At 38.2% G+C, this 13,000-nt stretch overlaps 1 protein-coding gene across 8 annotated transcripts in view; it reads left to right on the forward strand.

Moving 5' to 3' along the window:
* lyst (lysosomal trafficking regulator) overlaps positions 1-13,000 on the forward strand; it is a 227,188-nt gene that overhangs the window by 77,273 nt on the left and 136,915 nt on the right. For all 8 annotated transcript variants that reach the window (XM_053679574.1, XM_053679575.1, XM_053679573.1 and 5 more), the window contains 2 exons: positions 7,161-7,387; positions 7,630-7,696. In XM_053679574.1, the coding sequence (XP_053535549.1) occupies positions 7,161-7,387; positions 7,630-7,696 (294 nt within the window). The remainder of the gene's footprint in view (positions 1-7,160; positions 7,388-7,629; positions 7,697-13,000) is intronic.

Consider the following 13,000-nt stretch of genomic DNA (forward strand, 5'->3'; position numbering starts at 1 on the left):
ATATGGCCCTGCACCTCCAGTGCAACCTTCAGTGCTCAGGCCCTAATAATAATGATTAACATGCCGAAAACAATAGGGCCCTGCACCTCCGGTGCATGCGCCCTCCGTTTTGCACCTGAGGCACGGCACCGTCGGTGCTCGGGCGCTAATAATAAAAATAGTAATGATAAACGGAGCAGATCCAATAGGGCCTCCCACCAGCGGTGCTCGGGCCCTAATAAGAAAACTAACGAAAACAATAGGGGCCATGGCCCATTCTGGTCTTGTCCCCTAATAAATATATAGCTGCAAGCAGCAATTAAGGGACCAAGCACTTGGGAGCTAAAGGAGGAGCTAAACAAGCATTGCAGGACCATGTGTAAAAAAAATAAATAAAAAAAAATAAATAAAAAAGTACAATTTTAGACATTTGAATATGATTTTAGGCAAAATGGTTGAACATTCATAAGTACAATCGATTTTTATATGATTTAATTGCTTATCATATTTAATAGGTGGCGTTGTGACCAAATTGATGCGATGTGGTCAGTGTGGGGTCACAATGGCGCACACAAAGGTTGATGTCAATATGCCAAAGCCTTGCCGAGAAACAGCCTCTGAATAGTTTTGTCATCATGCCGTCAAAGTTGTTGATGCGTTAAACGATAACAGTTAAGCATATGAAGACAAAATCCATAATTTTTTGCCGGCATGGTCTGAAGATCTGAATTGAATTTGGTGAAAATTGGGCCAACGCTCTAGAAGGAGTTTGAAAAAGGTTTCAATGAAATTCAAAACGGTGGACAGCAAGGACTGTTGACCATGGCATAATTGCTATCATTGTTCTCGGCATGACTCACGGAATCTATCAATATTGATTACAATAGGCAAAAGTAATGAAAAGATATTAGCGTTTTTTGACATTGCAGTATAATTTTTGTCTACAAGGTGGCAGTGTTCCAAAACACAGCAGGCACCTTCATGCTATTATGGAAATGACAGATACTAAGTTTGGTCTGAATATACGAATGCACAACGGAGATATAGCCTCACGTCTATTATAGCATGCTCAACGTCGGATTTGTTCGAGAACAGTTTGGTTTATCAAAAAGCTTTTGATAATTTTTTGCCAGCATCTTGGTGAAGGTGATCTCTCTCCAATTTTATGGAACTCGGACAAACGGTCTGGGAGGAGTTAGCAAAAGTAGGTTTTTAAAGAAAATCAAAATGGTGGACAGGAAGTTTGGCTGACTGTGGCCAAATTGGTGTCTATGTTCTCAGCATGACCCAAGGAAGGTAATAAGATTAGTCTCATTGCAATATGCAAAATTACTCAAAAGCAATTTGCGTTAATACTTTTTGACCAGAAGGTGGCGCAACCCCGAATTTTTTGAGTACCTTTAGGGCATGGTGCCAAAGACAGATCAAGTTTCGTAACGATATGCCAAGGCGTTCATAAAATATAGCATTTTAGGACAAAATTCAAAATGGCCATGCCCATTTGTTATAAGAAGTTATAAGCAAAAAGTTTAAATTTTCATATCTCCTGACCTCTAGGTGGCACTGTGACAAAACGCTGCATGTAGCCTTAGGTCCTGCTCTTGATAACAGGTTCCAAGTTTTGTCTCAATATGCTAAAGCATTGCGGAGATATAGCTTCGCGTTGAATTTGGCATGCTCTTCAGATGAATTCATTCGCCCATTTTTTGAGAACAGTTGGATTTAATAACTTTTTGCCAGCATGGTCGGAAGATGATGTGAGCCAATTTGCGTGAAAATCGGAAGAACCGTCTAGGAATGACAAGAAACAAAATGCTTATTCCAGGTCTCCCCTTTATAATACCATTTTCAGTTTCACACACATTTTGTTGTTGATATACTTGAAATAAATGATGGGTAAGAAAAATGCCTACTTCAGGTCTCCCCTTTATAACATAATTTACCAATCTCACTGTAATCATAATGTGATATAATTGCAAACCCTGACACCTCAAATAATAAGTGATAAACCTTGAAAAAATGTGATTGGTAACGTTATTATAATGAGTTTATAATATCTAAATATGATTTCAATAGAAAAAACATTGAAATAACTTAATTATTGAGCAGAATGAGACAAAGAGTGGGCTTTTGCTGCCATTTAATGGTTATAATGGCAATTTCAGTGAATTTACCATAAGAATATAGTCATTTTCACCCTTTTAACTGTTATAGAGATAACTACTGCCCGAGCTATATAACATTTTGTGCTTGAGTCATGTCACATGAGTTTACCTACTTTCCAGAAGATTTAAGCATTCCTTCATGAGTTATAGACTTTTGGGCACACTTGCTCAAGCCCACATTTTAAGGCCTTTAAGCACATGTGTAAAAAGGTATTATGTGTTCTTTAACTAGCCTGTAACCACCTAGCTCAGAGATGTAAAAACAATTTACAGCCAATACAGGCAATTTACTAAGGAAATATGTTGTTTTTAATGCCTTTTAACAATTATAGCACCACCTATTGTCTGATCTCAATAAAAGTTTGCACGCTTCTTTCGAATTATATTGCACATTCTCATAGTTTCGGGAAGTTTTGACTTTTCATTTAGGATCTAGAGGCTTTTGAGTATATTTTACCCCGCCCATTTTGTAAATGACCCTGTTTTAGCTATCCAAAGGATGAAGTTCCACATTTAACAAATAATTATTGACCTAGATAGTACAGAGAATTGTACTGCAGTGGTTTCATTGAGGTTGAGTAAAAAACTTAGGACTACTTTGCAAAACTAGGTTTTTGAAATAATTTCAAATATTTAATGAACGATTTGATTGACAGCAATGGTCCTAGAGGCAAATTTGTTCAGAATCAGAATATCTAAAGTATGATACAAAGAATATGTGTATATCTGAAACATTGAATGATATTCAATCATTTACACACCATTTATACAGCCATTTTCAAGTTGTTTTTACTATTATAGAGTCAAGAAGTGGCCAAACACCTCCACAGACTGAGACTGTACATAAATTTACCAAGTTTGGTGAAAATGTCTGTTTCCATTCAAGAGTTATAGCCAAAAGTAGGTTTTTACCATTATTTGAAATATTTACCGTTTGACAAACACCAGTGGTTACATTTTGCATTTGTATTTATTCATTTAGCGGACACATTTATCCAAAGTGCACTGAGTAGAGTTGTAAGAGCCAGAATAAGTTTGTTTGTTTGTTTGTTGATGGTGGTTTTTTAAAAGGATGAAGTGGGGTTGGCGTTTTAGGGGTTATTTACATGCTCACAGAAGAGGTGGGTCTTTAGCTGTTTTTTTTAAGATAGTGATAGATTCTACTCTCAGGATTGAGGTTCATTCCACCACTGAGGCACGGTTAGTGTGAAGGTTCTGGAAAGGGACCTTTCGCCACAATGAGTAGGCACTACTAAGCGTCAGTTGCTAATCGATCGCAGATTGCATGAGGGAACGTAAACCTTCAGGAGATTCTTGAGGTAGGGTGGTGCTGTTCCAGACAAGGTCTTGTACGTGAGCATCAAAGCCTTGAATTTGATACGGGCAGCTACAGGAAGCCAGTGGAGGGAGATGAAGGGTGTGACATGGGTCCTTTTGGGGTGGTTGAAGATGAGGCGTGCTGCTGCATTCTGAATCATCTGGAGAGATTTGATGGAGCTTGCTGGAAGGCCCGAGAGTAGTGCATTGCAGTAGTCCAGTTTTGATATGACTAACCTGAACTAGTAGCTGTGCAGCCTGTTTGGTGAGATAGGGTCTGATTCTCTTGATGTAGAATGAACTACAGGACCGTGCAGTTGTTGAAATGTGGTCTGTAAAAGTCAAGCTGTCATCAAAGGCACCCCAAGGTTCCTGGCTGTCCTGGTTGGCTTGAGTGTGGTTGAGCCGAGCTGTCCAGTGAGGTTGTGGTTGACTGAGGGGCATACTGGTTGATTGAGGGGATGGCGAGAAGCTCAGATTTTTCCAAGTTGAGCTTAAGGTGGTGTTCCCTCATCCAGTCCAAGATGTCAGACAGGCAAGCAGAGATTTGTGCAGAGACAGATGGATCCTCAGGCTGGAAGGACAAATAGAACTGGGTGTCATCAGCATAGGAATGATATGAGAAGCCATGAGACTCAATCACCTGCCCCAGAGATGTAGTATGAATAGAAAAGAGCAGTGGACCCAGAACTGACCCCTGAGGAACCCCAGTTGTGAGTTGTTGAGTTTCAGAAATACCTCCCCTCCACAATACCTTTGAATGATCTGTCTGAGGATTGGATTCCACCCAGTGCAGAGCCGCTCCGGTGATGCCTAGGCTGGAGAGAGTTGACAGGAGGATCTGATGATTCACAGTGTTGATAGCAGCAGGGAGGTCAAGTAGAATGAGGACAGATGATCTTGAGGTTGCTCTTGCTAGTCATAAGGCTTCAGTGATGGAAAGCAGAGCAGTCTCCATGGGGTGACTGCTTTTGAAGCCAGACTGCTTGGTGTCCAGGAGGTTGTTCTGTGTGAGAAAAATTTTGAGTTGATTGAAAACAGCTCTTTCATGGATTTTGGAAAGAGAAGGGAGGAGGGAAGCAGGTCTAAGTTTTTTTTGAGGCAAATCTGTTTATAATGAGAAGGCCCATCATTTGATATATATTACTTGTGTTTCTTGAAAACACTGCGTTATATACAATGGTTAACATCAACAAAAATCGTGATAACGCCATCTAGTGACCAATTTCTTTAAAACTTTGCACCACTCTTAGATGAAGAGTCAAATAAGCCCACCAAGATTCGTTCCGATTAGCCATTGGAAACTTTGTGCACTAGCTACTAGCTAGATAATTTTATTGGTCGATGGCGGCCATGTTTTGCAACATATGTGAATGTGCTCATAGACAGTGATGGCAACTGAGAAAGACACTGTATGCATATTTTGAAGTGAATTGGATCAACAGTTTTATAGTTACAGCCAATATCAGGTTTTTTGGTATTATAGTGCCACCATGTGGCAAAACTGCACCAATTTTCAGGCCAACCATAGGTTGTCCTCAAACATAAGCATGCCAAATTTGATGAAGATATCTCATTTCATTCAAGAGTTGTAGACATTTATGTAAAAATGGTCAAGTCTACTTCCTGTGTTTTTGTATATATTGTAGCAACCTCAAGTCGAAAGTTCAAGCCTTTTTTTGTTAACTTTTGATACTGAGACTGGTTTGCTGCAGTCAGTTTGGACAAAAAACCTAGGACTAGTTTGCAAAAGTAGGTTTTACAATCAATCCAAGTTGGCTGAAAATTTTTACAGGCAGAAATGAAATCGGGGATGTTTGTTTTGTTCGTATGGGCCCCAAGGATTACATAAATATAAGACACTTGAGTCTGTGACAAATGGTTCAAAATTTATGGCCATTTTTCTAAACATGCTCACTGTAGCGCACCATCTGGTTGATTGGGCCGAAACTTTGTGATGCTGTAGTACTCTGGGGTACTACCTTCCCTCAAAGTTTCAGCTCTCTAGGCCTTATGGTTTGGTCTGCATGATCAGTTTTAGGGCAGAATAATAAATAAAAAAAATAATATTAACAACAATAGAGTTTCAGCATTTCGTGCCTGAACCCCAAATAATTATAGTTGCAAGAAGCAGTCCCTAACTGAACCCCTGATAAATGGAGCAGATCCGAAAGGGCCTCACACCAGCGGTGCTTGGGGCCTAATTATAATAATAAATGGAGCAGATCCAGTATGGCCTCACACCATCAGTGCTCAGGCCCTAATGAAGAACTCCATATGTTTTCGTATAACCCAGTGTGTGTGTGCAAGGAAGACTCTGGAGGCATGAGAATTTTCAGCAGAGCTCCAGACTCACTTTTATATTTCCCCAGTACTTTTCATTGTAAAACTTTCCAACCCACTCGCACCTAGGGCCCATTGTCTCATAATCCATCCCTGGTCATCTTATGTTAGAACGGATGGTTTCTAATGTTGCCACAACTTAGAATTGTTGAATTGATGCCATTCATGAAGAAATCAATCAGCCTCAGTATTCAGGTGTTTTTATTCAGTATATTGTCTTTAAATCTTGTGCAATTGGATTCAAGTCAGGTTATTGACCATTGAAACGCCTTGATTTTTTTCCCCTCTGAAACCATTTGAGAGTTTTCTTTGCTGTATGCTTTGGATCATTGTCCTGCTGGAAGGTCCACCCATGTCTCATCTTCATCATCCTGGTGGATGGCAGCAGATTTTTCTCAAGAATCTCCCAGTAAAGGCCTTCATTCATTGTTCCTTCAATTATGTGAAGTATGCCAGTACCATGCGATGAAAAACAGCCCCACATCATGATGCTTCCACCTCCAAACTTCACTGGTGGTTTGGGGTGATGTGCAGTGTCTTTTCTTTTCCAAACATGGTGTGTAGTATGACAGGCAAAAAGTTCAATTTTGCTCTCGTCTGACCAGACTACACTCTCCCAGTATTTCATAGGCTTGTCCAAATGAGTTGTAGCAAACTTTAAACGAGCTCAATATGCCTTTTCTTTCTGCGTGGTCCTTGGCTCTTGGGCTACCCTTCTGACTATTCTTCTGACTCCCTGGTCAGAAATCTTGCAAGGAGCTCCTGTGCGTTTTTCCCCAGCATGAGATGTTTCTTGTGTGACACCTTGGTAATGAAAAGCCTTTTTATAGACCATCAATTTACTAACCCAGCTGATATTAATTTGCACAGATGGAGGTGGGGTATAATTACTTATGGATTCCTTGCCTTACCTTGCCTTGGAGAACTGCTTTTCTTAGCGGGTTCAATACTTTTTTCCTGTGTCATTCCACTTTATTACACGTAACTTTATTTATGGACTTTAATGTTGTGAATTCTTCATATTTGCAGATTTCTTGAGTTAACACTGATGTCTGGTGAAAATTTCATGTGAATAGCCTCATTGGAAATATATTTACTGAAAAATATGTTGACACGTCCAATACTTATTTCCCCTATTTTTTTTATAATTTAATTTATAGAGCATCTGCATGAAATTTCAGAGCATTTTTAACTGCAGATAAGTTACTTTAAGTGTATATTGCTTCTTTGTATCAGGTAAAAATTGCACGGCTTTGTTAGCTCTAAAATCACTGCTTTGTATACATGAAAGTCTGTAGTATGGTCTTCAAAACCTAAACAAGAGTGAGAGAGATCATTATTGTCTCTTATTCTCAGGTGTGAAGATGGAAGTGTTTACCCCAGTAGAGGAATGTTTGCTTGGATCTGCTGATATATCACATGGCTTTGGACAAGTCTTGTTGCTCTTCCCACAAATATGCCTTATGGAGTTGCAGCTGCTGGCCAATAATTCTCCAGACCTAGATGTGCTATGTCACGTACTGCAAAGCCTTCTTGGAGCTGTGAAGATGCACCGTTCCAATGCTACAATGATTTACCAACAGGTTACACTCTCACTGACTTTCAAAATGATGCTACTAATCTAAAGTGAAACCTGATGTTGAGGAACTAGTAAAACCATTACATTGCATTATTTTCACGTTTTCTAAATTATTATTTTTTTAATTATGTCAAGAAATACTTTTAGTGTAACTGTAAACTGTATTTTACATTCATCAGTTTTAGCCAGGAATTATATTCTTTCATAGCAAATGTATTTTGACATCTCTTTCTTATTTATCTTTAGGGTGGTGCAAAAACCATTCTGACTGGCTTTGCGAACATTCTCGGTCAGTCAAATCCCTGCTTTAAAGGTATGTATCCCTAGAGTTTAAAACTCCTCATTGTTTGGAATAGCCCTGTGTAGAATATGTACAGACGTGGCCATTGAAAATGCACATCGAAGGAATGAGGATTCTGCGATTTCATGCGGTATCACGTTATCACGCATTGTCACACACATGCTGAGGGCGCAGGAAAGACTCATTTGATCAAACACTGCTTGCAAATAGATACAGTAGTTCTTCCAGGACATGTGCTGTATACAACATATAATCTTTTACCATCCAAACGGTGCTGTTTTTTGTATGGAAGCTCATGATCTGATTGTAGCTATTGAAGCTCATGAGCAACTGGGGTTTGAGCCTCAGCTTAGTTGAGAATGTTGATTTAATGACCCTTTTTTTTTCAGTGTAGAAAGTAGAGATACTAAATTTCTCAGTCGATACCGATAACCGATTATTCAGAGTGATATCGGCCGATACCGATAGTTCTGCCTTTTATGCCTTCTTATAAATCAATAATAATTCATTTAAAAGAATTCTGAAAGAAATGCAAATAAAAACTTTATTCTCTCCATTTCAACGAATTGTTTCACAGTAACTGGTCTCATAAACAGAAAACACATTACTCTAACATTAACACAGTTAATTAATTAATTAACTTAATTAATTAAACCTTATTGAGCATCTGTGGGGCATCCTCAAACGGAAGGTGGAGGAGCTAAAGGTCTCTAACATCCATCATTTGGTATTTTTAACAGCTGAATATTTTGGAACTGTATTTTAGGAAGGTGAATGTGTGTATTGAATTTTGAATGCTGGAATTTTGCTTTCAATCCAAATATACAAACCCAATCAATTCCAGAGGAAACTAATTTAAGCATTGTTATTGCTGTGGTTTTTTCCCCCCAGTTTGTGTCAAAATGCTGGGCAAAATAATTTAAGTATTGTTATTGTAATATGTTTTTATTCAGTTTATGTAATTCAACATGCCATTTTGCCTTGAGGATATTTGGCACTGTTATACTTCTATACTTGGCCCCCTAATTGCTGCTTGCAGCTATAATTATTTGGGGTTCAGGTACAAAATGCTGAAACCCTATTGTTGTTGTTGTTGTTGTTGTTGTTGTTGTTGTTGTTGTTATTATTATTATTATTATTATTATTATTATTATTATTATTATTATTATTATTATTATTCTGCCCTGAAATTGATCGTGCAGACCAAACCATAAGGCCTAGAGACTCTGAAGGATGGTAGTCCTCTTCTACTCTACACTGGCACAAAGTCTAGCCCTGATTGGCCGTACGGTGGCACTACAGTGATAAATTAGAATTTTTATCTTTGGAATTCAAGACGAACAAAATGTATATCTCTGATTTCATTTCCGCAATGAAATATTTCCTCCCATATTGGATTTTTTGCAGAACCTACTTTTGCAAAATAGTCCTAGGCCATTTGTCCGATTGTAATCAAACAAGTGCTGAAACTCGAGTCAATTGATACCCAGTTTTATTATGTCGGCTATTTTGGTCATTGGCCATTTTGAAAAGCGTGTTAAGGTGCTGTATTTTACGAACGCATTGAAATACCATTACAAACCTCGGTAGTTGTCATCGTCCCCATGCCCTGAAGGTGCTCAAAAAGTTTGAGGGCAGCACCACCTTGTGGTCAAAAATATTTTAAAAACTTCTCCTAGCTTGTTTGGCAGAACTTTTTCTTTTGGCAGAAATTTGTTCAGATCATCTTCAGACAATGAAGACCAAAAGTTATTCATAGATTTTTGATCGACCAAACCGTTTGTGTATAATGCTTCAACGAATATGATGGTGAGTACACCAAAATGAACATGAGGTTATATCTCCACAACACTTTGGTGTATTGACACCAAACTTGGTGCATCTTACAAAAACCATAACCTGAGGTCACATGAGCACTTTTGGAACACCTGTTGTTCATTTTATGTTTGCTTATAACTTCTGTAATTTGTCCTAAACATCTATATAATTTGTCCTACATCATCAAAGTAGTATCTTTAGATTCAGTGAGGCATACTGAGTCGAATGATAACCAGTTTTACTTTGTTGGCCATTTTGGGCATCTGCCATTTTGAATTGTGTTAAGATTCTGTATTTGAAATCAACCACTAGGAGGAGCTACCGCAATTTACATGCATATAAGTTATTGTATATTATACATTTTTTTCACACATACATGTTATTCACCTATTACACCTCCTAGTACTTAACAACTTTGCCTCAAGAACCACTGGTGTCAATCAAATTAAATATTTGTGATTATTTAAAAAAAAAAATTTAAAACCTACTTTTGCGGATTAGTCCTACATTTTTCACTCAACTTCAACAAGTACAATTCTCTGGACTCTAATACAATTTTCTACAATAATTCCGAAAAAAAAAGAAAAGTTTTTTACTCCTTGGATGGCAAGGTAACTTAAAAATATGAGAGTGAAGAAGTGTACTCAAAAGCCTATAATTCCTAAACAGAACCTCAGAACTTCATGAAATGAAAAGCACATGCATCTTATGATTACAAAGAAGCATGTGAAATTCTATAGAGTGGGATTCAATAGTGTTATAAAAGTTGATAAAAATGCTATATTTCGGTTGTAATTTACCTGAAATTGCTAAATATTGTCTCATTTCATCTTCAATTTAAGTAACAACTTTTTGCACATGACTGAATCCCTATTGTAATTGTGAGGATTTTTATTATTCTTAAACAATTTTTAAAAAATTATTATTCTACTTAAACTGATCGTACAGACCAAACCATAAGGCATAGAGAGCTGAAACTTTGAGGGAAGGTAGTACCCCAGAGTATTAAGCGTTGTAAAGTTTCGGCCCGATCGATCGGCCAGATGGTGGCGCTATAGTGAGCATGTTTAGAAAAATGCCCATAACTTTTGAACCATTTGTCACAAACTCAAGTGCCTTATATCTTTGGAATTCTTGGGACAAAACGAAAAAAAAAAACAAGAAAAAAAAAAAACACATATCTGATTTCATTTCTGCCTATAAAATTTTTCTGCCATTTTGGACTTTGTGTAAAATGTACTTTTGCAAACTAGTCCTAGGTTTTTTGTCTGATCGGGACCAAACCAGTGCCAAATGATATCAAAAGTTATCAAAAAAAGTTTGAACTTTTGACTTGAGGTAGCTACCGTATGCTAAAACATAGGAAGTAGGCATAGCCACTTTGACATAAATGGCTATAACTTTTGAACAAAATGAGATATCTTCACTAAATTTTGCATGCTTATGTTTGAGGACAATCTTTGGTCGCCCATAAAAGTTGGCACAGTTTTACCACATGGTGGCACTATAATACTGAAAATGCTTTTAATTGGCTGTAACTATGGAAGCGTTGATTGACTTCACTGTCTATGAGCACATTCACGTATGTTGAAAAACATGGCTGCCATTGGCCAATCAAATTTCAGTAGCTATTGGACAAGGTTACTAATTGCCGATCGGAACGAAATTTGATGGAGCTATTTGACTCTTGGTCTCAAAGGTTTGAGCAACGTTTTTAAAAAATGGGCCACTAGGTGGCGATATCATGATTTATGTCAGTGGTAACTGTTGTATATAATGCAGTGTTTTGAACAAGCATAACTAATATATATCAAGTGATGGGCCTTCTCATTCTAAACATATGTCGTTGGACTTGAAAGCAGCATTGCATGCTCTCAGAACCTATCTGGTGTGCCAGGGATTCTGGTTGGCGTGTGTGGTGATATTCTTGATGACATCAAGAATATCACATCAAGTCACATCTTCCACACACTTGGATATGAATCCCATGATAGACTCAGCATTCTCCCCCAGATTAATATGTTGATTAACAGTGGCCACCTCTCTAAACATATTCTGGTCTGTGCATTCAAAACAGTCCTGGAGTGCTGACACAGCTCCCTCTGGTCAGGTCCTTATCTGCTTCACTGATGGCTTGCTTCTAGTTAGCAGAGGTCTGTATGCTGGAATTAGCATAACAGATAGATTGTCCGAATTTCCAAGGTGGGTGGGGAACTGCTCTGAATGCCTGTTTGATGTTAGTGTAAGCCCAGTCTAGTGTGTTTTCACCCCTTGTTGCAAAGTCCACATGTTGGTAATAATGTGGTAAGACTGTCTTCAGGTTAGCCTGATTAAAGTCACCAGTGATTATGTAAACACAGTCCTGATTAGCATTTTGCATTGTGCTGATAGAGTGATATAATATGGACAGTGTGTTTTTATGTTTGCACTCGGGGGAATATATATACAGCTGTGATGCTAATAGCTGTGAATTCCCGTGACAAGTAGTGTGGTCAACATTTTACAGTCAGGAACTCCATATTTTCTGAGCAGAAGCTCGAGACAATTTTAGTACACCAGTTGTTATTTGTGTAAATAATAAAATTAACCTCTTGGCATGCAAATAAATGATTCTGTTCTGTTAATTTCCTGTTCAATCTTATTCTCAGCTATGCTTCTGAACCTCTTTTTTTTCATTCACATACATTCTAATTCTCCTCTTTGTGTTCTTCGGGCTCCGCATTGCACGTGCTGCGCAGATTCACATTCAGTCAGAAATGTACAAATGGAAGAAATTTTAGGCCATTGCTGGTTGACCATTGCTGGGGAGGGAGATCTCCCCATTCTAAGATGTGTAATAGTCTGCGAGGTCACAAAGGAGTCAGGATAACCGCTAAACAATTAAAAGCCTCTCTCATTTGTTTGTGTTCTCTTTGTCTGCTTTTAGGATTTGTGTGAAACTCTGCTGATGTTTTTGGTCATATTTATGCAGAAATGTAGAAAATTTTAAAGGTTCACAAACATTCAAGCACCACTGTATTTCAAATCGAGATTGAGCTTACTTTTCTCGCCATTCCCACGTACGTGTCGTGAGATTCCCGATGAAACTTCCCCCATACACACTCATTGAAGAATCAGTAGCAGGCCATAAACTTGGTGTAATCATCGCTAATGCAGTTATGCCATACATCAAAAGGATCAGCTCAATCATTGATCATTTTGATGTATGGCATAGCTGCATTTGTGTTGATTATATACCAAGTTTATGGCCTGCTACTGATTCTTCAATGAGTGTGTATTGCATTAATGGTCACCTGGCTTCACGTGCATGTCGCCAAATATCAGAATGCTTGGCTGAATAAGGAGAATTCTGTTCTGGCTCTTTTAGTCACGTCACATGCATATGCATAAGAAATTTTTTGGTCACAAAGTAAATTACTCAGGAGAGTTTCTCTTTCAGTAATTGTCAAAGACAAATTGAGATTTATGAACAATACATTGGCAGGCCACCACCTGCCA

This window comes from Ictalurus punctatus, chromosome 3 (genome assembly GCF_001660625.3).
Source record: "Ictalurus punctatus breed USDA103 chromosome 3, Coco_2.0, whole genome shotgun sequence".
In the NCBI taxonomy this organism is placed as follows: domain Eukaryota; kingdom Metazoa; phylum Chordata; class Actinopteri; order Siluriformes; family Ictaluridae; genus Ictalurus; species Ictalurus punctatus.